The sequence below is a fragment of the Erithacus rubecula genome (assembly GCF_903797595.1).
Source record: "Erithacus rubecula genome assembly, chromosome: 8".
NCBI classification, from domain to species: Eukaryota; Metazoa; Chordata; class Aves; order Passeriformes; family Muscicapidae; genus Erithacus; species Erithacus rubecula.
The window spans coordinates 20,803,568-20,828,753 of NC_136659.1; the positions used below are offsets into that span (position 1 = coordinate 20,803,568).

The window sequence follows — 25,186 nt, forward strand, 5'->3', positions numbered from 1 at the left end:
CTTCTGGTCATTTTTGTCACGGTCAGAAAGGTATTTTCATTTCCATGAGTTTGTTGAGTGACCTTGTTGATACTCCTTTATTTTATGCTTGTTGAATTTATCTTGCAATAAAGTTTTATTGCCTTCCCACTGCTACTACTCTAGAGACGATTAGCAAAAACACTTTAATAGCCAGCAACAAAAATTCACTTAGTAGCCAGGTTAAGAAGGTGAGGTGCAGCAATTTGCACCAAGATCAAAATCTCTCTTCTGTCTGTTTCTTTCAGAAGAGACCTCTTCAGGAAAAACATACACTCTACAGAATTACTTGAACAATGACTATAGGTACAAAACGCATAATTTGGAGTGGATTTCAGGTAATTCATTTATACATGCACCTTGAATGTCAAAAAGATGTACTACCTTCAGCAACGTACTACCTTCAGCTACCTCATGCTGAGTGACTACTGTATTCTGAAAAAAAGTCAAATTATTTAATAGTACCTCAATGAAAGGGTGTGTAGCTTTCAAAGAGTTGCTACCTTGTTTCCCTTAGAAACATGCTCAGGTTTATGGCAAGTTATATTCTCCTACTGCTGAAAGAGCATACTTACTTCTGTGCTTTAGGGTGTAAGCATGTTTCCCTCTGAGGTCAGCTTCCTGTGCATCAGGCTGCCAGAGAACAGGGAGATGCAGGCTGCTTTTCCTTTTGAGTATGCCTGGTGCCCCAAGGGACAGAGATGCCAAAAGGTGAATGCTGTGAGCTCCTTGACTACATTTCATGAACATTCTTGTGCTGTAAGAATTGGGGCACATAGCATTGACCAGATTTTTTTATTTTATAAATAAAGGAAATCATAAATAAATAAATCATCCATAATAAAGGGAAAATAGAAGTAACATTTTACTTTTTGTTGTCGTCTCTCTTGTGCTTTTAGGAAATGAGTATCTTCACAAAACAGATAATGGAGACATCCTACGTATCAGTGCTGACAATGGAACATCCTCAGTAATCCTGGCAAATACAACATTAGTATGTTGGTTTATATATAATATATGCAGAAATTGGGAAAGGTATTGAATTTCATGTTTTGTTCTGTGTAGTCGTTGGAATCGGTGCTTAATGTTTCTTTTGCTCTTCCTTTGTTGACAGGATAAGTACCAGGCAAGCACAGTTACATTGTCTCCTGACCAAAAGTTTGCTCTTCTGCAATACAGCTATACAAAGGTACAAGTGCCCTTTACATCAAGGATGAAACTGGAAAATAAAGGTTTGGGAACAACTGAGAGGCTGAGAAAACTTGAGGGAAATGCAGGAGGATGGATGAATGTGATGAATGTCTGTGAGGGAACAGTCAAGTTGAGCAGGCAGAAGGGGAAGAGGCTGATATTATCTGTGAGCTCGGCAGAAGAGAGGTGACTGCCCAAGGGGAAAAAAAAGCATCTGGATAAAAAGTGGATGGAGAGTTATCACAAGGAGAGCAAGGCTGGATGGTTTATCTGAGAAGACAATCTAGGAGAGCAGATAGGCATGGTTGTCCCAGGAGTTGTGTGGGTTAGGAGAAGTGATGACTAGATATGCTGGTATACATCTGCTTGTATATGTATGCTATATATATATATGTGGTTGTTACATTGTGGTGGTAGGAGGTAAGAGTTTAAAACTGAGGTGAATGAAAATCTGCATGTGCTTCAAAGAAGGCTTGTGCTTGGAGTGGGCTTGTGTGTCCCTGTTGCCTCCTGTCAGAGAGCACATGAAAAGCCTGCAGCAGAATGCCTCATCCTGCCACGGTGCTGAACCCTGCAACACAGGTCAACCCACGTTTATGCCAGGTGGCATGAATCCCTGGCTCTGTGCCAGCTGAGAAGCCTAATGGAGGTGATCATTTGCTGTGCAGTTTGTGCACTTCTCAGTGCACTTCTCAGTTAGAAGCACTAACTTTGTTGTTGTCTCCTTTTTTTCTAGAGAGCTGCCGGTTCTGTTTATAAAAAGTTCAGTGCTAGCTTGTGCAGTGTAAAAATATTGAGCACTGTGTCACTGAGCCTTGTCTACATGTCCTGGCCTTGCAGTCCCAGAGTGGTTCTTGCATTGTGCCAGACACAGTCTGAGCACTCAGCCATCGATTTTTTCAATTTTAGCTTCCATGCTGGGTCCTCCTAAGCCAGTACCTTTTGTCTTTCCGAGTTCTTCAAAATTATTTGAGTCTTCAATGCATTATTAGAGGCCACAAAATGCCTAATATCTTACCAGCCACCCTACACATCCCCTCTGTTTATTATTTATTGCTCTGTAGTATTTTGTTGCATTCATAAGAGTTAATTTTGTTTTAATGCCAAAGCAAGATATTTTAACCTTTATGTAACAGTGCAATTGAAAGTTCTGTTATTATTAATCTTTATTGCAAAGAAAGAGAGTAACAAAATGAATCATGAGGATGTAGACACTTGTTATATAATAGCCATCTGGCTGTGTAGTACTAAGTTGTTGGTTTATATCTTCATACAAACATCCAAGAACTCTCTTAGAAGGGAGCATTATTGCAACATGTGAGTTCTTTGGACTAAATCAAACCTCTCCATCCTTACACAGAGAATATGTTTGCATTATCATCATCTCTCTCTCTATTACGAGCCCACAGAGCAATACAGATATCAAGAGTCAGATTTCTCAGAGAAGGGTTTTATTTTTGTGACAGTATGAATGGGAATAGGTCACCCTAGTACTGGAGGAGCTGCTACAGACATACTGCTAGGACTTGTTCAAACTACTATAAAATAAGATGCCAAGTTAAATAATACGACATGAAAATGAGACTGAAAACAGCAAATGAGCCAGTAAAGCAGAAGGAGGAGGAGGATTAACTGCCCACTGATGATAGTCTGCCATGTAGCTACAAGGATTTCTGAAAATCTGCAGCATCTCTGGCATCTGTATCTTTGTCCTTAATCAGTCAATGGCCTCTGTCATAGTGTTTAAGTGATGACCCCAGAAGGGTGGAAATTCTGTAGTCTTTCCTTAAGCCTGATGGAGATCTGCTACCCTTGTACATTCATTGTGTTCTTTCTATCTTAATAAAAATTACAAGGAGGGCTTTAGGGGTAATTAAAATGCAAAAAAAAATGAAACCTGGTGAAATTTATTTTCTTAATATTAAAATAATTATTTTGCAGTTGTGGAGGCATTCCTTTACAGCTTCATATCACATCTATAATTTCAGTAGCAGGTCAGTAATTTTTGCACATAAGATGTTGTAACATTCTTTTGCACTGAAATGTCATTTCACTGATTTCTCTTGGCTGCATTTTGTTTTTGTTTTTCCAGTTCTATCTTAGATGACGGACTACTACCTAATGATACACAGTATATATCCTGGTCACCTGTTGGTCATAAACTGGTTAGTAAAGAAAAGTGAATCTTACATAAACAGTCATTTTCATACACATGACATGGAAAATCATGTTGTCTGTACCCTTGAGGTTTTGGGACTTTCCTACTGCTAGGTGAAGTAGCTGAACTAGTTTCAAAATTGACTACTGTTGCTGGAAAGACTCCAAAGTCCCTTTGTGTGTTTTGTTCTTTAATGAAAACACATTCCTGAAAGTAACTAGTGGCCCCAGTAGTCATGAAATGCACAAATTCACAGGAACTTCGTGTTTTTACAGTTGCAGACAGTAGCTCATCCCTTTCAAAGACAGCAGCATTACAACTGCCTATTTAATCATCACTGTGTGATTTTTATCTCCTAATTACACAATAATCGATGAAGTTTTACTTGATGGATGCATGTAATGGGATTAGAGGATTAAAATCTGGTTTGCACCCTTTCCCACTGTTGTTTTCTTCCTCCCTCCAGTCCATGTCAATGGTGACAACCACCACACTTACAAGGTTTGTGCCTTCCCTGTGTTGAGCCTTGGACTGTCACAGGAGAACGTGGTGTTTGTTTATTCTTATTGCTCAGTGAATTAGTGTGTGAATTATAAAGACCAACAACAGAAGCAAAGGAAGTTGAAAAGAGTTTCTGCATCTTGGAGCAAAGCTCTGGAATAAAACTGCATTGTTGGAGGTGAAATCCAGGGGTGATTAGGGAGGTAGGCAGGTGCCAAAACCTAGAGTTCAGTGAGCCACTGAGGAAATGTACCATCTTTGCAGGTCTATTGGCAGCACTGTGAATGTTTTACCACAGCCCTGATAGTTTTCTTTGAAAGACAAATTAGTGGAAAACAACTCCTGATGAATGAAAATAAACTTGTATTTGGGAGAAAATGAATTGTAAGATTTTCATAACTTGATGCAGTAGTCATGTCACTTTTCACAGTTGATTTGATTTTTTGCATCTAGGCCTGAAGTTATGTTGCTAACCCTTATCTGTATTAGTATTTGTATTAGTAATTACAAGTTTGGAATTTGTTAAGTATTAATGCTGTTTGGTGAAATGCAGCTTTTAGAGATGGTTTTTGTCATCTGATGTAAATAGCCCAATAGATGAAATAAAAAAAGGTTTAGGATTTACTGTAATAGTAATTGTTATCACAATTGATATGTAATATGATTTTTTGCAGGCATATGTTTGGAATAATAATGTTTATGTAAAAACTTCACCAGCAGCAGAAGCTGTACAAATCACTCAAAAAGGAGAGGAAAATAAAATTTTCAATGGAATACCAGACTGGGTTTATGAAGGTAAGTACATCAAGCAAGTTTTACTTTCCATTATTGTTCCATTTGGTTTATTGTAATTATTGTCTCGTTCCTTACCACTGAAATATTCAAATTAATCAAAATCTGTATTTTAAAAGAAACATGTATCCTTATCTGGGCTTAATATCTGGCTAGTGTGAGGATCTAAGAATATATATGAGTTTGCCTAGTTTGCATTGTGTCCCTGGAAATCTTAATGTAAATTAGCTTCACATGGTAGATTATAAATATTAATCTAATGTCTCATTTCAGAGCCCCAACAATCTGCATTTTAGTATCTGAACTTCAATTTGATAAAGAAATCCTATTAAAAACTAATGAGAACAGCACCTAGGATAGAAGAGCCAACTTATCAATTTTAACTTAAGTGCATTTGCATCTCTTTCAGAGGAAATGTTTGGCACTCATTCTGCTCTGTGGTGGTCTCCAAATGGCAAGTTTTTGGCATATGCATCCTTTAATGATACTGAAGTTCCTGTTATAGAGTATTCCTTTTATTCTGAGGACACCTTGCAGTATCCAAAGACCATTAAAATCCCATATCCCAAGGTCTGTGTTATTTATTAAACATGTTTGTTCTGTAGTTTCATTAAGAGAGTAGTCTCATTTAATCAGTTCCTGCTAATGAAAATATTGTCTGTCTCTCCTCAACAGCTTGCTTGTGATTACTCTTTCTGAAGTCAACAGCATCTGGCAATGTTAAAGTGTTTTATTATCTCCAGGGGAAAGAAAAAATAGGGAAAAAAAGTATGATTTAAGGTTTTGTTATTTTACCATAAAATCTGGAGGTAGTGAATAGATGTTGAGATAAAAAAGCTCTCAGGGAGTTAAGTTGGTACAAAGTGTTAGGCAGATGTGCATTTGGTTAGGGTTGTGCATGGTATTGCTAGTGGAATCTTCTTCACTTAACCTGGTTAATTTTCGGTTTCCTGTATTGAGAGGAAGAGGACAAATCTGCTAAAGGAGTTTCTTTGCCACACCTCAAGCTCTTCCAGTTCTAACTGTGAGAATGAAACCTTTAGTGCAAGAAGCTGCTCCTCCTTTGCCCTCTTCTCCACGTGAGAGGAGTGTTCATGCCCGCTGCTCGTGGCACAGCTGGCACTGGGCTGAATGGTATGAGAAGCAGAGTGCAGAATGCAGGTTCCTTCACATGCTCCATTCAGGGAAGGTTTCATATTTAATACAGACTTACCTTTTATTTGATGTTATACAGGATTTTGATTTATCTGAGCAATGCACTTAAGACACAAAGCAAGTACAAATTACACTGAGAGTACAATAATTGCACTGCCCTGCTGAGTGTCAATACAAACATGTCCTCACAGTTGGATGCTTACCATCACAGTGCTGGGCATCCCCCTTGCTGGGAAGGAATAGATGGGTTGAAATCATCATTTTAGTTCTTTCTGTTCCCCTTGGGTTTTTATATTCTGTGTTGACTTAAGGCATCAACTTGCCTCGCCCCAATCCATGATGGTTTGGCCATCCCAGGAAGATATTTTCACTCTTGATTCAGGGGCAGGACAGATGATACAGGCAGCTTATAGCTCATCTGGTATAGCTGCCTGGTGGAAAAACTGCCAAGCTCTTTGTGCCAAGCTCAGCTTTCTCTGCAGCAGGCAGGAACACTGTACCATTCCCAAAGGTCCTGGAGCACACAGGCTTTGCCTGTGCCCTTGGAGCCTCCCCCAGAAGGGGTCACTGACAGCTGCAGGTGCTCTGCCCTGAGCATGGCCCCTGAGAAGAGACATCGGTGTAGAATGAATTGCCAGTCTCAATTACACATTTTATTACAAATCCCTTTTGTTTAGAATATTACTGACTTCCAGAGGTGGATCAAGTAAGCTGCCTAATTGTTACCATGAAGACTTGGTTGGTTAAATACAAGAGAAACAGTCCCTACTGGCACAACTCTTTTGCTGTCAGCAGCATTACATCAGGGATAGTGGAGTACATGCTGCAGTCACAGCTTTGATTGTGTATAGGCAGCTGTGATATGATTAGTTAATGTAAGGTGCTGCTTCCATGGAGAAGCATTTTCTTGTGTGTTAGCAATGGATTTGTTTCTGTGCTAGGTACTGTGTGTGGCATGTAGGATGAAATTTGGTCAAATACAGCCCTGTAAAAAAGTACGAAGGACAATTTATGTATCAGTCATAAAGCTGCATTTAGAAACTTGTCTTTTCACATGTTTGTAGTTGGCTGGTTTTACCTTTCTGTCTGTAGTAACTTATTCATCTCTAATTTCAAACACTTACTTCACCAAGAATATTCTCTCTTCAAAAATACAATGAAAAATTTTATTTTTAGGCAGGAGCTACAAATCCAACTGTACAATTCTTTATTGTGGATACCACATCACTTCAAGAACACAGCCCTGTTGAAATTTCTCCGCCTGCAGAAATAAAATCAGGGTGAGAAATTTTTGTTAAATATTTGATATTTGATTGTTTCTTTTGTTGGGAGAGGAGGAGCTTTTATATGTGACCTCCCTGTATTCAGTGTATATGGCAGTTTTTCTCTGTAATGTGGCTCTGGTAGCAACAAGATTTACCAGAGAAAATCTGCACAGAGATTATCCTCCTAGTGATTATATATAGATGGCATATTCCATGTATGTTATATTCAGAATGTGACAAGTTCTTGGCTCATCACATTCAGTGGAGTCTAACTATGGTGAAGTCATTTCACAGTACAACTTTAATATGAGCAAGTTTTCGTATAATCAAATTATAATATATGTATTTCAATTCACTGGGGGAAAAAAAAACCAACAAAACAAAACCTTAATGGTAAGTGAAGATTTGATTTCATTGGAAGCAGTCTCCTTGCTAAGGCAAGGTATCATGGTTGTCTTCAGATTTATACTTAAAATGTTTGTTTTCTTTGGGAAGATGGTGAAAATCAGCACCTCTCAGAGTAAATGGAAAATTGTATTCCTCAAAATGCCACTGGAAATGCACAACATGATATAAATGTATTTTGTAAGGAGCAGCTACATCAATTTAAAGTGCATGCACACAATTTGGTGTCCCAGATCTTGGGTTTTGTTTTTTTCTTTCTAACAGTATAGTGGAAATGTTTTAGAGGTTTGCACTTACAAACATGAAAGCACAGGTTATACTGATAAACCAGGAAAAAAACAAAGGTCTGTTAGCTTATGCATAAAACCAGCTTTTTATACGTGGGGGCCAAAAAGCTGTAAGTGGAAAATCAGTACTCTTCTGTTCCAGTCCTCACCACAGTGTAACATCCATGTGTTAGCAGAGATGCAATCTCTTATGAATATGTTGTTCTTTATCCTTCCATTCCAGTCACACTGCAGTAGCTGCATGTTAGATAGCTGTCATGCTTCCTTTTCCTCCACAACTCCAGTGCCTCACAAGTAAAAGCCCTTTACATTTTGCTCAGTACTGATTGAGATCTTTGCTGTCTCAGAGGGGTTTTTTTTGCCTTTTGTTAATACCTTGTGGAAGTTGATGTGAGGAGAATAACCATCAGCTACCTTCCAGCCTCTCACTCATCTGGCCAAGAGGTGTGAGTTACATGGAGTTCATCCATTTTTAGATTAATTTGCCACTCTGTTAATCAGGATTAATACAAATATGAATCTTGAATGATGAGTTCAAGGATCAAAATTCACTCCTTTTCCCAGTGGTTGATCCAAATACTGGTCAAATCTCATCATATGTGTCCTGCAAAAGTTGAGGTGGCCAGAACGAATCTTGGGGAACTTTGCAAGAGCAAAGGTACATGAGTAGGAAAAGATGAGCAACATGCAGCGTTGCTGTTGGGTATTTTTTTTTTTGGAAGCGCAAAGTATTGAATATTTACATTGTATTTATATGTATACCGCTGTATGACAGGAAAGGTTAAGTTTTTGTGATGGAAAATTCTATTTATACTTCCACAGAGCTAAAGTTTGAGCAAAACTAAATTTGAGTTGGTGGCATGCCTCACTCCACCTGGCTGGTTGGGGATGTCGAGTGCCTCAGCAGATAGTTGCCTGTTACACCACTACCCAGAGCTTGAATGAGCACCAGTTTTACCCCGTGTATGAAGGGGGCACAGTGCACTTATGTTGCAGAGCAAGAGTTTTATTTGTCAAGAAAAACTGCCAGAATTTGGAATGGCAGTGCTTTGCCATGTGATGGTACTTGAAACCTGACACTCTGCACGAATGACCTGCATGAAACCCATCCAGCATTTAAACTCTGGTTTTGGCACCCTGGATACAGGGGGATCCTGTTAGCCAATGGGAGGATGAAGGGAGTGGATCCTTTTGTTTGAAACGATCTGTCCTAAAACAAGCTGACTTCTGAATAAGAGTAGTTGCAGAGTACTCCTTTCCAGTAACAAATGAGGAAGGGCAGTGCAAAACTACTGTACTTTATACTTGAGTTCATTGCAGCTTAGTTAACTTTTTTTGGGTTGTTGAATATTGAAAGTACATACCCTCTCTCACAGAGGATAGATATTTATATAACAGCTCAATAAATAAATTTTTTTGTTTGCTTTCCTTGTAATGTTTATCTTGTCTGATTAATGATTTATAGTCACCCGAATTGTCAGCATCTCTCAATCTGAAGGAATTAAAAGTATGGGACTAATTCCCCTTATACAAAACAAGGGAAACCACTATTATAGGTACAGGAAAAAATAGATACTATTTTTCTTTTTTTTTATGAACAAGCTCTTGCAGACTTAATGGCAGTAGCAATTAAATGACCTCCTGACTTCTCAGTCAAATATAAATGCAGAAATAGACCCTTTCCAAACATGATTTTGAAACTGTAATCTAGAAATAAATCTGAAGGTTTTTGATAACCAGCTGACATATTTTTAATCCATCTACAGTAACTGTAGTGTTTCCCTCTCCAAACTGCAGTGATCAGAAAGATACTCTTATCACAAAACTTCCCACACATTTTTGTTAACTAACTTTGGGGGAAAAGGGAACATGAACTTGGAACTAAGTCAAATGTGCAAATTATGGTTAAAAATGTATACTTGCTTTGGAGGGGAAGTTTGTTTTATTTTAGTTTATAAGGCTTCAAGGAGATAGAAGGGATCTAAAAAAAGAAAATACAGTACATCTAACAGATCGTTATGGTAAACAAAGCCACTAAATTTTATGTGGTGCATTTTTTAAATTAATATACAGGAATATTCATGATTTTATTTTTTTTTTCTGAGACTTCATTATTCATGTCAGCTGGGTGGTATTCTGAAGATGAAAGTAAAATATTTCAACAGTAATACCTGGTTTTGGTATAATCTCTCCCTCCATTGTAACTAATGGAAATTACTACTAAATTGAACAGAAGTATGTATCACTCAGAAAATAATTGCAAGCAACCAACATCAGGCAGCTAAGGATAAAATTCCTTAATCTAAGGCATATACAACTTAATATTGAGAAGAATTTCCTCTAGAAGCACACTGTACAAGATTTATGAACAGCCTGGAGTAGCTATTATTTTATGCATTAGAGAATAGCTGTTAAAATTTAATTGCAGTCTTTCTGGAAGTGGGTTTGTTCAAGCCATCTAATTCTTTATTGTATCTCTGAAAATAACCAAGGCATCTACTAGGAGCAAAAACAGTTGATGAAAAAATGGCTCAATTACATTTGCATCATTGTTTATTGTTGAAGAGTAGATTGAAATGAAAATAACCAGATGAGTCTCATTCAGTGAATTGCTGAATGCAATTGTATGGTATGCTATTATAGAGAGGATTTTAAATATCTTATGTTGTTGCTGTTTTCAGGGATCATTATTTGAGTGTTGTAACATGGGTGACAGATGAAAGGATTTGTCTGCAGTGGCTCAGAAGAATTCAGAATTTTTCAGTCCTCTCAGTCTGTGACTTTTTAAATGGTAACTGGTCATGTCCAGAGGTAAGAAAAATGAGGTGGGAGAGCTGCAATGATAAATTAAACTAGAAAGGAGTAGAACGTATCTGCATGTTTATCTTTGTAGAAATAAAGCTTGGTGCTAAAGAAACATAATTGTTGTGGGATTGTTTGTTTTTCTCTTTCTTAGGGAAAACAGCTTACTGAAGAAAGTACAACTGGCTGGATTGGCAGAGTAAGTGTTCAATTTCTAAAACTACTATGTGCTAAATTCTGTTAATGGTGAAAATTTTATAGGACCCTGTTGCATTTTGCAGTGTCTCTTGTGTGTAGGTCCAGTCTTCTCACTCTCTGCAACATGTACAGGGGAAAAAAAAAGAACTCAAATGTCCCCCCACACCTGGGGTTAGTCTTTTTTTTTTTTTTTTTTTTTGTGGGTAATGGGTTCTAAACTTCCAGGCTGGGCTGACAGTGTAGTATGGCTGAAGGTCTAATCATGCCCTGCATGACCTGTGCATCTTGTTGACAGGATAAGAGGTAATGGCTTGAAATTGAAAGTAGGTTCAGATTAGGTGTTAGGAAGAAATTCTTCCCTGTGAGGGTGGTGAGGCACTGGAACAGGTTACACTGTGGATACCCCATCCTTGGGAGTGTTCTATACCAAGCTGGATGAGGTTTTGAGCACCCTGATCTAGTAGAAGGTGTCCCTGCCCATGGCAGAGGGATTGGAATGAGATGAATTTCAAGGTGCCTTCCAACCCACACCATTCTACAGTTTTTTTATCTTCAGCTTACCAAAAGCATGGCACCTTTTCCAGACTTCTTTCTGCCTCTGATCTGCTGCTTATGTAGCTCTAGGTAAGGGGGAAATAAAGGAGCCCAGATTTCCTTTGTTCACAGAGTTTCCAGCAATGCTGGTTTTTACCTGCTTTCTAGTCATCCTGCTACATCCAGAAGGATCTAGGGAATAATCATATGGGAATAAAGGCATAGAGGACAAAAGTAATTTTTAGTGTATCAGGTTGCAACAAACTATTTGAGGTTTTAATTGGGGCTACTTATTTATTTATTTATTCCCCCACCCCCATATGAAATACGTACTGAAGAGAAGTGGGGACAACATGCATGTAACTGGCCAGATTAAAATTTTCATGCACTTCTTCCAAGCCAGCTGCCACTGTCTGGATGATGCTTTCCAGGCTGCCTCTCAGTCCTTTTGTACATGGTAGAGAGTAGGCACCTAATGAACTACACAGAAGATCTGGGGGAAGTGAAGCAGAGATGCAAAAGTTCAGATTTGGAGGGAGAAATGAGTTTCAGAGTTCTTGATGAGAACACAGAGTACACTTTCCACTCCCGCATTTTCCACACACTGATTATGCTTTAGTCACTAATTCACTTTTGAAGTCAAAAATGAAAGTTTAAAGAAATGCAAAGAGGGAGGCAACAGCAGGGATGAAATCATCCGCAGTATGAAGATGAGAGATCAACCCACCTGCTGTCAAATTTGATATGGAAAGGAAGGCCTTAACGCTGACACATTTTGCTTCTCTGCAGCAAAGGCTTCACAATTAGACAATGTGATGATCAAGCTGCAGACTTTGTAAACAGTTGTGCAAAATGAGAGGGCAAAATGCAAGTCTGTGCCACTAAACTAGGTTGTTGGTTTTTTGTTTCTTTTAAAGAGACAACCCACTTCTTAGGAGCTGTTGGAAGGAATGATAATCTCACTGTACGATTCTTGTATTTGAGAAAGAAATAAATAGTAGGGAGGATTAAAGAGGGGATAAGATAGCTACGTTTATTCCTTTTTTTTATTTTCACCTTCTTGGGGATGATAAAATGATATTTGATTGATTAAGGAATATTTTTATACATTTGCAAGTTGTAGATATGCACATACATATGTATAGACAAATTCAAGTACATTATCTATGTGTGTAGAATACAGGCATATAGTCCTCTCTTTGTATCTATAATGTTATGGTTTTTTGGGGGGGAAGGCTTTTTAGGTGTTTTGTTGCTGATTTGGCTTTGTTTTGCTTTGTTTTTTTTTAATAGAAATGCAATTATGTTTAAATGAAGAATGCTCAGAAAAGCCTGCATTTCTGTATAAGGCTTCCAGGTCATCAGCTGTTAGAGCTTGCCAGTTGAGTTAAAGGAAAGTCACAATTTTAAAAATTAGGGAAAAGCGAGCAAAACATTTGCCAGATTACTTCTTACAAAAATGTTGCTTGGGAACAAGGAGAGGTTATTTGGAGCACATGTTTAGAAAGACTTAATTTCAGTCATTGCTCTCTGAATGACTGGAGGCAAATCACTTCAGCTTTGTTTCACCATTTCAAGATGGGTATAACATCTCCAAGGCAGTTACATTGTGTCAGTTGCCTGATTAGCATTTAGATCCTTTGAAATAAGAAACAGAAATAAGATCCTTTGAAACAGAAATAAGTTTTATTTCATTCAGCTCAATTTCATTCCTCTCTTTTTTTTTCTACCATATGTAGCACATTCAAATGGCAGTCAATAGAAGAAATTGATTCATTTCTGTCACTTTCAGTTGATAAATGGATAATTCCTTCATGAAAATATTATTCTAGTTTTAGTTCTCTATCATTCTGTAGTCACCTACTTACTAGCAAAATTTTCTCTTGGAAAGCAGCTTGTGTTTTTTTGAATAGAGCGTGACATTTTTCAATGTTAAGCTAAAAAAAAATTGAGTTCAAAGAATTTGTTCACAAATACATGTTTTAAAATGAGAAATTCAAGAAAAACATGAATTTGCAAAATTTATGTTTTTATAGGTTACAGCTGCATTGGACAGAATAAAACAGCGCCTTTGAAAGTAGATGCACATATTGTTTCCTAAAATTGTAGAAAACTAAAACAGCCAAAAGTACTTCACATTCTATGGGGGGAGTGGGGGAGGAGGGATATTTGTGGATCACTGCCAGGACTAATACTGAGGAAATTCTGCTGTTTAAGGAGCAGGAAAAGATTTCAAGCATGTTTATTTTAAGAGTGATGGCTACAGGTTCTACTTACTAAGTCGGAAGGCAAAAATGTTTGCAGTACATTCATTGATGCCTTGTTGCAAGCACTGAGACTCCTGGTTAGAGATATTAAAACCTAAATTTGTCGCTTTGGATCTGGAGTTTTGTTTTTCGCTCTAATAGACGTCTCTCTTATGTTCAAGTTCCAGCCATCTGTCCCTCACTTTGCACCCGACAATTCTTCCTACTACAAAGTCTTCAGCGACTCAGCAGGTTACAAGCACATCCATTACATAAATGGCTCAGAGGTGAGGAATATTGTCTGGGGCAGTCACTGCTGGCTTGTGTTTCTTCTGGTGATCAGGGAGTTTCATGTTCTACTTTTTTGCCTTGCCTTTTCCTCTGCTCCAGGCTCCAATAGCAATTACTTCAGGAAAATGGGAAGTGATCAGCATAGAAGCTGTAACCAATCAATATTTGTAAGTATCTGCAAATAAGGTACCTCTTCCTATCATAAGGGTCTAAGCAAGCACTGAGAGAGAGGAGGGAGAAAGTGTCATTTAACTTATTAGAAACCTGATGTAACGATGTCAGATAAAATCTTTAAATATTATACTGCAAATATTTTATTAAAACCAGTATGTTTTGCTTTTGTAGATACTACATTAGTAATGAAAATGATGATGGAATGCCAGGAAGAAGAAATCTTTACAAGTAAGAAATTATTTTTTCTGTAGTATGAGTAAAATTGTTTTTAATGAAAAAGTAATTGAAAATGTAAAGATTCAGATGTTTAGCCTAACAGGGGGTCCTCTTTAGGATATTTAATGAAAATCAGTGTAAGAATATAAACTGCAAAAATAAATGAAATATTTTTCTATAAATTCAGTTGACAAAGAGGGGAAATTGTGAGAAGAAACAACCAATCCTCAAGCAAAAAAACCCTAAGAGAATAGCTCTCATGCTTTTTTTCCTATTGCTATAATTTCAGTATTAATTGAACTCAAAAGTTGAAATTCTGTTTTCTCTAGTTTTTGAATCAGTTTCTACCACTTCTGAATGTTAACATTTTTCCTTCGGTCATCTTATTTAAAGAACATATACTGGTTTAACATAGATTTTAAAAAATTATCTCTGATATGAAGCTCATTTACTTTTCAGAGTGCTCTTGGAAACCAGTCCAAAATCTACTAAATGTGTTAGCTGTAATCTGGATCAAAAAAGATGCCAGTATTATTCTGTGTCCTTCAGCAAAGACACACAGTATTATCAGCTAAATTGTCTCGGTGAGTATATCCCAAATTAATTGACATAAACATGACTCACTGATTACTTGGGTGGTAAAGTTCACTTCGTCAGGATCTTGATATGTACTGTGTAACAATATGTGTTGATAACATTGGATAAATGTATTGGCAGTGGAAAAACATACTGCCTCCTAGGCTCAAAAGTACCTTGACAAAAAATACTAGGATAAAACTTGTTAGTTCTATCTGTCAGTGGACCTGAAAGAGCTACAAAACACTCCTGTCCACTGTGCATCTCCTTGAGAGATGCATGGGGAGCTCTGCCTGCAGAAGGAATTTGGAGGCTCTGAAAGTGTGACAAGCAGCAGACTGGGCAAAGAGCAGTGCTTTACATATGAGAATAAAATTAAGATAGTGCTGATCAAGGAAAAAAATCTAAGTAATGTAATTATAAGGCAAGTAGTGGGGCTATAGTCTCTGACCTGTAAGTGCTCCTGCTAGATAGTACAAGGGTTAAATTAATCAAAGGGTGGGGAAAATTAAATCGTCTCCAAAATTACTTTAAATTAGAAATTCATGCTGTTTTTAATATGCCAATATCTTCTTTAATCCATGGGCTAGAAGGACAGACAGCAGACAGGGAATTTTCTGTCAGATTTTTAAAATGGTTAAAGACAACTACTGTCATCCCTGTGATTTCCTGGTGGCCAAACCATTGTCCACAACCAAGGCATAGGCTTTGCTAGAGAGTGGAAATTCCTTTCTTCAGTACCTCACAGTCATGTGGTTCATCTCTGAGACAGTCTTAATACTTTGTGGGATCCTGTGGCTTGAATTTGGGCCCTGCTAACTTAAAATTTACCTTGAGCAGACTGGAGGGAAACAAGTTCTGAGCTTTTATGATTTACCTGTTTCCAATTACTTTACAAGGGTTGTGTTTCAAGCTAGCATGCAAACATGAAGGTTTTGTGTCCTGTTAACAGGTCCTGGCCTGCCCATATCTACTCTTCACAAAAGCACTGATGATAGAGGTATGGGATTGTCTTTAATTTATATTGACCCAGAGAATTGCTCTGTAAATTTATTCTAATTTTGTTCTCATTGCATTGTATAATAATAAAAATGTCCGTTATAAAGGGTAAATTTAATTTCAGGTAATTACCAGAAGAATAAATTCTATAGTTTGACAAATCTTTATTCAGAGTTTATTTAACATTATTTTACACTGGGTTAGAAAGCAGTAAGTAGTGTATGACTTATTTACTGAATAATTGTTCTGTTTTGCTGAAACAGTATTTAGCTGAAAAAAACAGGGGAAAAAGAACTGAAAGAAAACCATACTCCAAACATTGAATCTGAGATGAAAAATAAAAACTGCAGTAAACTAAAATTCCAATTTAACTTGCCATCATCTCAGGTTTAATATTTAAAGTGGTCCATAATTAAAGACCTGAGCATTTGAAAAAAGTATGTTTAGTCTTTGAATCCTACTTTTTTATTTAGTCCTCAGATACTTGGAAAATAACACTGAACTGGAAAATTCATTGAAGGATATTCAGATGCCTTCAAAAAGAACTGAGACCCTTAATATAGGTGGATATGGTAAGTTGAAAAATGTCTTTTACCTTTCTTCTCCTACCCCCGCTTTTCACCAAGTGATTCAAAGTCTTCTGCTGAGGAGCATGACAGGACAGATGGGTGTAATGGCAATTCTTGCAGTTATTCAGAACTTAGAGGCAAGATGATTTTTTTGGACATTTCCAAATATTCTCAGTTATTTTCTGAAATCTCAAAATGTTCTTATCTAGAATGTGCTTTTTCCATGTTGTTATGTTTTCATGATGAAGTGGCTTAACTCCTTTTTCCTTTATTATAAACTTGAAACCAGAAGTCTCTAACAGTGCACTAAACAAACAAGAGAAATGAGGTTGGGGCACAAACTCAAAGCTCTTTAACACTGTTGAATTTAAATTACATTATAAATTCAACTAGGTCTTTCTGATTTACAGGTGCAAGTCCCTTTGGTTTGTGTTAGCAGATTGGGAGAGTAGAGAAGTTCAGTTACTATGAAAAAGCAGACACAGTCTAAATGAAAAATCTAGAGAAAACATTTAAGCAACATTTCAATGCTATCACCTTTGACTTTGTGTGGAGGATTGAATAGATTGAATAGATTTGGATTGAATAGTCATTCTTGAAAGCACATTCACTCTCCAAGACTGCATAGACCTCAATACAGACCAGACCAAAATGCTAGAAAATGACCTGTTAATGCTTTGTGAGCCCCTCAGAATTTGGGTAGAGAAGTTTTCTTGGTGTGCTCATAGGCTGAGCACCATCAGATAGCCCAGTAGTGGTACCTGTCTAAACTGTTCTTGCTCCAGCCTTTGCTACTGACTTTCTCTTCATGGCAAACTTCCTTCTGGTAAAATGAGCAGATATTCTTAATGGAATTCCATTTTACAAACTGTATTGAGTTAGGTCAGTCATTGCTAACTGTTCTTTTTGATGCCTTCCTTCTTTCACTGTTACCTTATTTATATAATAACTCTCGTTATCTTTGTGTTTTCTGTCTTTTATTTCTGTCACATTTTTACTAGGGCTAAAGATGAAATCTTCCAGGAAAGATGGAGATTTAAAGAGGTTCTTCATGCTATCAGTTGTATATTCAAATTTTTTTTATTCCTCTTTGTTCTTACTACTTCATGTCTTCAGGGTAAAAGCTTTTGGGTAAGGGGAATCTATTTTTAATATCAAAAATAGGAGAAGCAAATCCATTTATGTAGTCCTTCAAGTTCCAAGTCTGCTCACAAGTTCATGTAGCTCATTAGAGAAGAAATCCACCAAATCCACCCCTGTGACTGTAGAGTATGCAAAAGTTAGAATTAATATTTGTGTCTTCAATTTAGATTGTTTATATTTCAGTGTTACGATGCCTTGCAAATTTCTATAGGATTTGCACTTTGACTATTACTGCAGTGCAGCCCATCAGCATTGCAGCATCAGTTCTCTTAAAATTCATGAGTGAACAATTGAGCCATTCAGTTTGCAAAACTTGCAGGATATGCCTTTAAAATGTTCAGCTCGCAGCCAACTTGGATAGGACGAACAACATGAATGGAACTGGAATCAATATTGCTTCAAAAATAATAGATACTTGGATATGTTTCTGGGATGCTTTACAAACTGTCAAGCAAAGTCTATCTGTCAGGTTCAAAATAATATAGAATTTCTTTCCTCTGCTGGGAGAGAAATTTTATTTTTGAGCCTGTTTTAGATTTACCACTGTAGAGACATAACAAGTTTCACATGTAAGCTTAGAATAATGTCATGAGACGGCATATTGAGTCCCCAGACTTTATTACTTTCTGTTAATTTAACTGGAAAGCATTTTAAAAAATGACTAGATTAGCTAAGAGCTTCTACATGTATATACTAGGACAGTGAAACTGCTCTTTAATTTTATGGGGGGTGGCTCAAATGTGCTCTTGTATGAATTGTCAAATAATTTCACTGGAGAGCTGACCTAAGTCAAACTCTTTTCGCTTTTAGACCTGTGGTATCAAATGATTCTGCCTCCTGGTTTTGATTCATCAAAGAAGTACCCTCTGCTCATTGATGTGTAAGTTTTCAATCACATGGCAGTGTTGTGTTAATAATCACTTTCATCTACTTCAAATGTTCTTAATAAGGAAACACAAAACTGGCATGTGTTCTAATTACTTCTTGAAGTGGTTTTAAGATGGAATGAAAAATCGGGGTTTATCCCAGTTCACGGTGGATTCCTGTGCCCTAAGATGATGTAATGCCTAATGAGCACATACCCTGGCAGTGGCACTGAGGCAGATACATTCTATGTGATTTACCAGCCAGGATGATCGTGTTACCTTAACCTCCTCCTCTGCTTGTGATGTTCCTTAGGAGTAAACTTTGATGAAATCATTTAGAGAATGAAACCTTGCATAAGCCTTGTATTCTAAAGCTGAAGTAGTGTGTGTGATGTTGCTTTTTTTCTGTGATATTTGGCTGTCAATCAGTGTTGGCAAACATCATCATGATGTAGTCAGGAGTGCATTTGCTGTGGCTTTTTTTCATAAGTACAACCTCATGAGCCTGTGCTGATTGGTGTGGTCTTCCTTAGGCAATTCTGTTCATCCTGGTAGGTTTTCTTCTAAATGGAAACTACTGAATTTTAGCTATGCCTTAATATAAAAATGTTAAGTTATTCCTTTTTTACAAAAAGGTGACTGTGTGAGGGATCTGGCTGTTAGTTGTTAGATGCATCCTTATATAATGCAATTTAGTAGCACTTTTTCATGTGTCTATTGAACATTTTAATGAGCAGCCAGTGCTCTTGGCTTCTTAAGACTGGTTTAGATTATGATACTATTTTTATTGACTTACCTGGACCATGGTAAGGCTCACCTCTAGTTCACAGTGGTCTTAATATCAGAAATTACTTTGGAAGTATAGGGATCCATAGCTTGAATTAAGTTCCCCTGTAGTTTTTTCTGTGCTTTTAAAACTGATAAAAGTGCACTATAGAGCCATAGGAGCCATTTTTCTATTTCTTACTCTGTGGATAATTAAGTGGATAATTAAGTGCAATGCACAGAATTTTACCATCAAGGCACTCAGAGTATAATTTCATAGTGATCAAGTGCTTCTGAAATATTTTAAAGTAAAAAGTTAAAATTATAGTTTTGCTTCCTTTTTCTCAGCCTGCGTAAGAAATAGCTCAGACTGATGAGACACTGAAAATGCAGAAAATGGTGGTTTTCATTTTTCCAGTTGAAGCCTCTCTATTGGTTTCAGACTTAAACCAAATAAGTCATGGGTGAATGGTACAGAAATAGTTAGAGAACGTCACTTTGAAACTCAGGTGACTAGATATGCCAAAACAAAAGAAAACCTGACCTGGACTTCTGCTCAAAGTCGAAATAATGAAGGTCTCTCCTTAGAGCAGAAAGGAGTAAAACAAAAAAAAAAAATCTAGGCTGCTTTCTTGGTTAACAGCTGAAGTTTTAAATAAGGGTATTGCTTATACCGGCACCTTGGAGTCAGTCAGTGACTCTTTTCTTGTTTTCACAGTTTAATTTGAAGGTTTATCCTGCTTTAGAGGCCAACATTGTCAGCAATAATTATATTTCAAATGCTTGATGTGAAACACGTGGAGAGTAAATGTCTGGATTTTGTGACCCTTTTTCCCAGGTATGCAGGACCTTGTAGTCAGAAAGTAGACCAGGTGTTTCGGATCAACTGGGCCACTTACCTGGCGAGCACGGAGCAGATCATCGTGGCCAGCTTCGACGGCAGGGGCAGCGGCTACCAGGGGGATGCAATCATGCATGCAATAAACAGAAGGCTGGGAACATATGAAGTGGAAGATCAGATAGAAGCAGCCAGGTGAGCTGGAGGGAAAGGTCAACACCTGCTCCTTCTTTTACGTGGTTATCGTTTAGGGGGGAAAAAAGGTGAAGGCTTCAATTCGTCATCTTGAAAATAGTGGCAAAAAATAACTACATTCTGCTTAATTTTGTAAACTGAAGTGTGTCATTTATAGGCCAACCATCATTTTATGGTTGAAAGGAGAGGGGAATTAATGCTGTAATACCAATTAACCATATCCTTGATTTTATGGAGATGATTTTATAGAGATTATATGTTTCATATTACTGAAAGAACACACTAGCAAGGAACAGCTTTTTGCAAGTTTTTGTTGTCACAGAAGTATGAGATATACTCAGCCTTTAAATCATAATTAATGTCTGTCAATTGGTTTATGCTTGTAGAACCTCATTAAAACAAACAGTCCCAGTATGGATCTCTCAGAATTGCAATGAAGTGATCATACAGGGTTTTTTTATGTGGGACTTTAAAACATTAAGGAGTTTAAACAAATAGAATTTGACAATCTTCTTGATTTTTTTTTTTTTAATGGTGACTGTATTTATGTGTGTTTGTGTGTTCCTTACTGCTGCAATTTTATTTTTGTACATTTTTTTAAAAAAGACAAGGCAGGTAGTAAAATCTAACCTAATACAACACAAATGTGAGTGTGGGTTGAGGGGTTTCAGAGTGTCATATGCACAGATGTTTTTCTAAATTTCCTAAAACACGTGCCTGAATTATTATGTTTTCATGTGCAGTCACTATGATGAAGTGGGAAATGCTTGTTTGTACAATAGAAAGAGGCAGACTTGGTAGGAAATAGGCACGTCTGTAGAAGGGCAGATACTTGCAGTTTGTTAAGTGTTTAATTATTCTGTTTGTTTTCAGAAAATTTTCTGAAATGAGCTTTGTTGATAAGAACAGAATAGCTATTTGGGGTTGGGTAAGTACTCAAATAATTTTGGTGGGAATACTGTTTAATTTTAACAACTATTTGTAGCTGTAATTGTTGTGCTGCCATGTGTGTGAGCTCTTGTAGTGATTGATGTGAGGCACTTCTGAGGTCACAGCACAATCCTGTACTTGAACTGATGAAGTTCATCTTGAAAGTATGTTTATACACTGACCTTTTGCAATCATTCAGGAGCCTTGATAAGAGAAATTAGGACTACTGAAAGGATTTAAAACCAATTTAAATTAATGCTGCCAAGTTCCTGTGTACAGTGCCTATACTAAAAAGGAAAAAAATTCCAAGTATGCATTCAATAGTATTTCTTCAGTTGGATGACTGATTTTAAAAAAGGTGTGAAATTACACTTGAGCCAGCTGTGTGGGATGGTTATGGTGGCATTTGCAACCAGAGGCCAGACTTCACTAACTTAAAACCTGGCACAGTAGATGGAAGTATTTAGTAGTTTAATAGCATATACATACCCCCTCAGCTACAAAGCTAAATGTGAACATAAGGTTAGTGATTCCAGTGCTGAATTGTTAACTGAAATTTGGGCACTGCAGGTGGCAGGCACCAATGAATACGTTGCTTAATGGCAACACGGTGTCTTTAATAGCTTTTCTTCTGGAGGTAAATATCTCTGTTATGTGAAGTCATATGTAATGATATTAACTGTAGTGAAAGGAAAATTCCTTCTGCAGAAATTGATGATTTGATGCAGTCCCATTTTAAGTCCTTATGACCCTCAGGATGAGTAGTACAAGAGCATTCCTCTTTGGAGCTACATTGGGATTATGCATCCTGGACATTGAACCTCTGGGTTTTAGATTGTCAGCCTCTCATTGTTAGCCTGTCACTATGTACATGGATTTTGTTTGCCCTACATTCAGCAGTAATATCTTTACTGTGGCCAGGTTTGGCATTTATACAGTATTTAATTACTAAGTGCATGTGTTACCTTGCTAATCTCATGGGAACAACCTAGAAATTGAAGTTGGATCTAACATTTAAGGACTTTGAAATAGGATGCAATTCCTTTTGCCTCTAATCTGGTTTTAAGACAGGAATGAGATCCAAAAATAGCTCTTGCTTTTGAATGTGGGTGGGCACATTTTCCTAAATAACCCATTCAAACTCTTGTGAGGGCAGTCATTTGGGCGGTTGGTGACAGTGTTTAGGTTTCTTGCTGCCTGGATGCTCAAGTGTGTCAGATATTTACTCATCTGTGTATCAGGCTAGACTGTGAGTAAATTTTCTGTGTGTAGCAAGGAGTGTGTTGTTGCACAGTTCCTCCCACAGACTCGGCAGATCCTTTGCTCCCCAGTCACAGTCTTGCTCCTGACACTTTGGGGGAGAGTTAGGGAGCGAGCTACCACAGGCCTGCTCCATGGGAGCTGTAAATTTTTGGATGCCCTGTTGCAACTACTCATCAGGCACACTGTGGGCCAGAGCTCTGCTTCCACCCACTCCCCCAGCACGGGAAGGGACACAGCGGTGCAGCAGTGTCTTGTTTCCTGTCTTTGCTGCTGCCTACGGTGCTAGCAGGCACAGTCATCCTCAGCTGAGTCACACTCGGGCAGCGTTTGCGCCCTTTTTCCCCACCGAGCGCTCATTCATCAGCGCCACAGCTGCCATGCGCTGTTTGATGCCCGCTTCCCCGGCTGAGCAGGCTGGCTGAGGTCTGACCCAAATTCAGAATGGAGTTCATTAATATGAAAAATGCTGAGCCTATAAATGCCTGATGAACTGTGCAGCAGATGGGCCCCATCCTTTCCCTTCCGACTAAAATAACAGCAATGTTTTCTTCTCAGTCTTATGGGGGATATGTGACCTCCATGGTGCTTGGCTCCGGGAGCGGCGTGTTCAAGTGTGGAATAGCGGTTGCCCCCGTGTCACGCTGGCAATATTATGGTATGTGAGGGCTTCCTCGTTGCAAGGATTCCCATATGTCTTCAGTGCACACGCTGCAAAGTGTGGATTCGTGGCGCAGAGCTTTTGATTATCTGCTAGATGCCACGTAAATGCCACTTGGTCTGTTTTAATGAACTCGTGGCCCCTGCGTTTTGAAATTAAACCAATTTGCTAAATATTATTTCCCATTTTAAAAAGTCCTATCCGTAACTTCAGATAATCTCATTAACCATTAATGCAGGCTAAATCATTGTAATATTCTTAGTACTGCTGTAATGTGTCTGTGTTTGCTTTGAAACCGGTATTGTGTGTCAGAAATCCATCACAATCAAACTTTTGTGTCTTCAAGATGAAACTTCACTTACAAGAATGAACTGTGAGGATTAACCTTGAACTTCTAATTTACTTTCTCAAAGTAACAGAATAGGATTTGAATTGCCTTAGGTTGGTTGGTCAGGGCTTTTTTTAGCATGTAAAATTTGGATTTTATAAATCTAATTCATCTTGAGAATAGCTTGGTGTGAGAAAAACCTGATCAAGTGGACAAGTCTCTACATGCTTCAAGCCTGTAGAGCATAAGGTTTCAAGTAGTTGCATGAGGCTAGAAATGCAGTTATAGGGGCCATCCTCCCAGATTAAAAAAAAAAAAAAAATATGTAAAGTTTTAAATAGGTGCTGGTACAATCTGAACACATTTTAACATTTTCCTCATTTTTATTTGTCCAAAAACATTCAAGGGAAAGCTTTCCCTGGCAAACCTCTGCTAAATAAGGCATAATTTATCATTCTGCAAGTAGCACAGAGGCTGTATAATAGCTAATTCAGCAGATCAGATCATACTGCCAGGCAGTAGCAGTAAGCTGTTGGGGACATAGCAGCATCTTCATAATATTTTGGATGTGAATATTACAGTATGACAGGAATTTTTTTTTAATGATCAAGATCTCTAAAATTCCACTTTTAGCTTATTAAATGAAGAATTATGGAGGTGTGCATATTCAGCATAAAGAAACCTCTAGTGCAAGAACTCTGATGAGAAGTCAAATGGACATTAGAATATGGCAGCAGAGCATTAATTTTTATGGCTTAAAACAAAGCAGCAAATCTGCAAATGGTAAAATGGGAAAAAATATGTGGAAAATAATTTTTTTTCAGTCCAGCTGAATCCTGATATACTACTATATATTTTGGCAGTAAGCATTTAGATAAAATAAATAAGATTTTTTTTTCAGATGCTAGTTATTTACTGCAACATTTTCAGTAATTTTTTAGGATTACTGAAAGAATAACAATAAGGAAACACTGACACAAAGTACTATATTAATATTCAGCATTCAGGTGTCCATGGCAACAAGAAGATTAACTATTCTGAATAACGATGGTTACCTACGCCCCTCATTGTGGAGAACCTGATTTCCAGTATGCATTGTTACTGCTTGTATCGATGGGTAAAACTGATGGTACAGAGACTGAAAATTAAGTAGCAGATTCTAATTTTGGGATTTTTTAAATTTCAGATTCAATATACACAGAGCGATACATGGGCCTTCCTACAGAAAATGATAATCTGAAGAACTATAATGTAAGAAAGAAATAACTTTATTTCATTTTTTGTATGTTGTTTCATTCTAAACGGCTGTATTGTTTAAACAGTTTAGTTCTTTCCCTGTGGGGAGATATAAGTTGGTTTCTTCTTTCCTGCTGGAACTGTTGTGTTGTGCTGTTAGAGGCTGTAGTTTCACATGTTTGGATCTGCACAAGGTGGCTTCTTCTTGGTGAATGATGGTGGGGTTTCTGTTCTTTGTGTGGTGTGTTGGTGCTTTGGGTTTTGGGGGTTTTTTGTTCAGTTCCATTTCACTACTTTGCAGACTGTAAACAAGCTGTAGAAACTTCTGTTTTAACCACATAGAAACAAGTTTGTTTTAAAATGTGTATGTTCATTAGCAAAGTATGCTTTATCTTAAATATTTCTCACAAAAAATAATGTACTCCCATTCTTTCTGATTTTTTTTTTTTTTTAATGGGCATTGTGTGAACTTCCCTGCTTTAGGAATCTGCAAGTTTTTTCCAGGGAAAGCAAAATCTCCTCAATAGTAGAACACTTTGACAGGTAGGCAAATCTGTCTGTACTGTGATCATATCAAATTGCAGACC

The 25,186-nt window shown here is 37.5% G+C and overlaps 1 protein-coding gene across 2 annotated transcripts in view; it reads left to right on the plus strand.

Moving 5' to 3' along the window:
* Positions 1–25,186, plus strand: part of DPP4 (dipeptidyl peptidase 4) — a 40,364-nt gene that overhangs the window by 7,908 nt on the left and 7,270 nt on the right. For both annotated transcript variants that reach the window (XM_079311589.1, XM_079311590.1), the window contains exons 3-23: positions 267–356; positions 918–1,012; positions 1,133–1,207; positions 3,151–3,203; positions 3,302–3,374; positions 4,543–4,663; positions 5,070–5,230; positions 6,992–7,095; positions 10,454–10,583; positions 10,729–10,773; positions 13,735–13,839; positions 13,943–14,010; positions 14,189–14,245; positions 14,693–14,817; positions 15,762–15,809; positions 16,282–16,380; positions 18,331–18,400; positions 19,990–20,184; positions 21,058–21,112; positions 22,933–23,032; positions 24,550–24,614. In XM_079311589.1, coding sequence (XP_079167715.1) covers positions 267–356; positions 918–1,012; positions 1,133–1,207; positions 3,151–3,203; positions 3,302–3,374; positions 4,543–4,663; positions 5,070–5,230; positions 6,992–7,095; positions 10,454–10,583; positions 10,729–10,773; positions 13,735–13,839; positions 13,943–14,010; positions 14,189–14,245; positions 14,693–14,817; positions 15,762–15,809; positions 16,282–16,380; positions 18,331–18,400; positions 19,990–20,184; positions 21,058–21,112; positions 22,933–23,032; positions 24,550–24,614 — 1,934 coding nt within the window. The remainder of the gene's footprint in view (positions 1–266; positions 357–917; positions 1,013–1,132; positions 1,208–3,150; positions 3,204–3,301; positions 3,375–4,542; positions 4,664–5,069; positions 5,231–6,991; positions 7,096–10,453; positions 10,584–10,728; positions 10,774–13,734; positions 13,840–13,942; positions 14,011–14,188; positions 14,246–14,692; positions 14,818–15,761; positions 15,810–16,281; positions 16,381–18,330; positions 18,401–19,989; positions 20,185–21,057; positions 21,113–22,932; positions 23,033–24,549; positions 24,615–25,186) is intronic.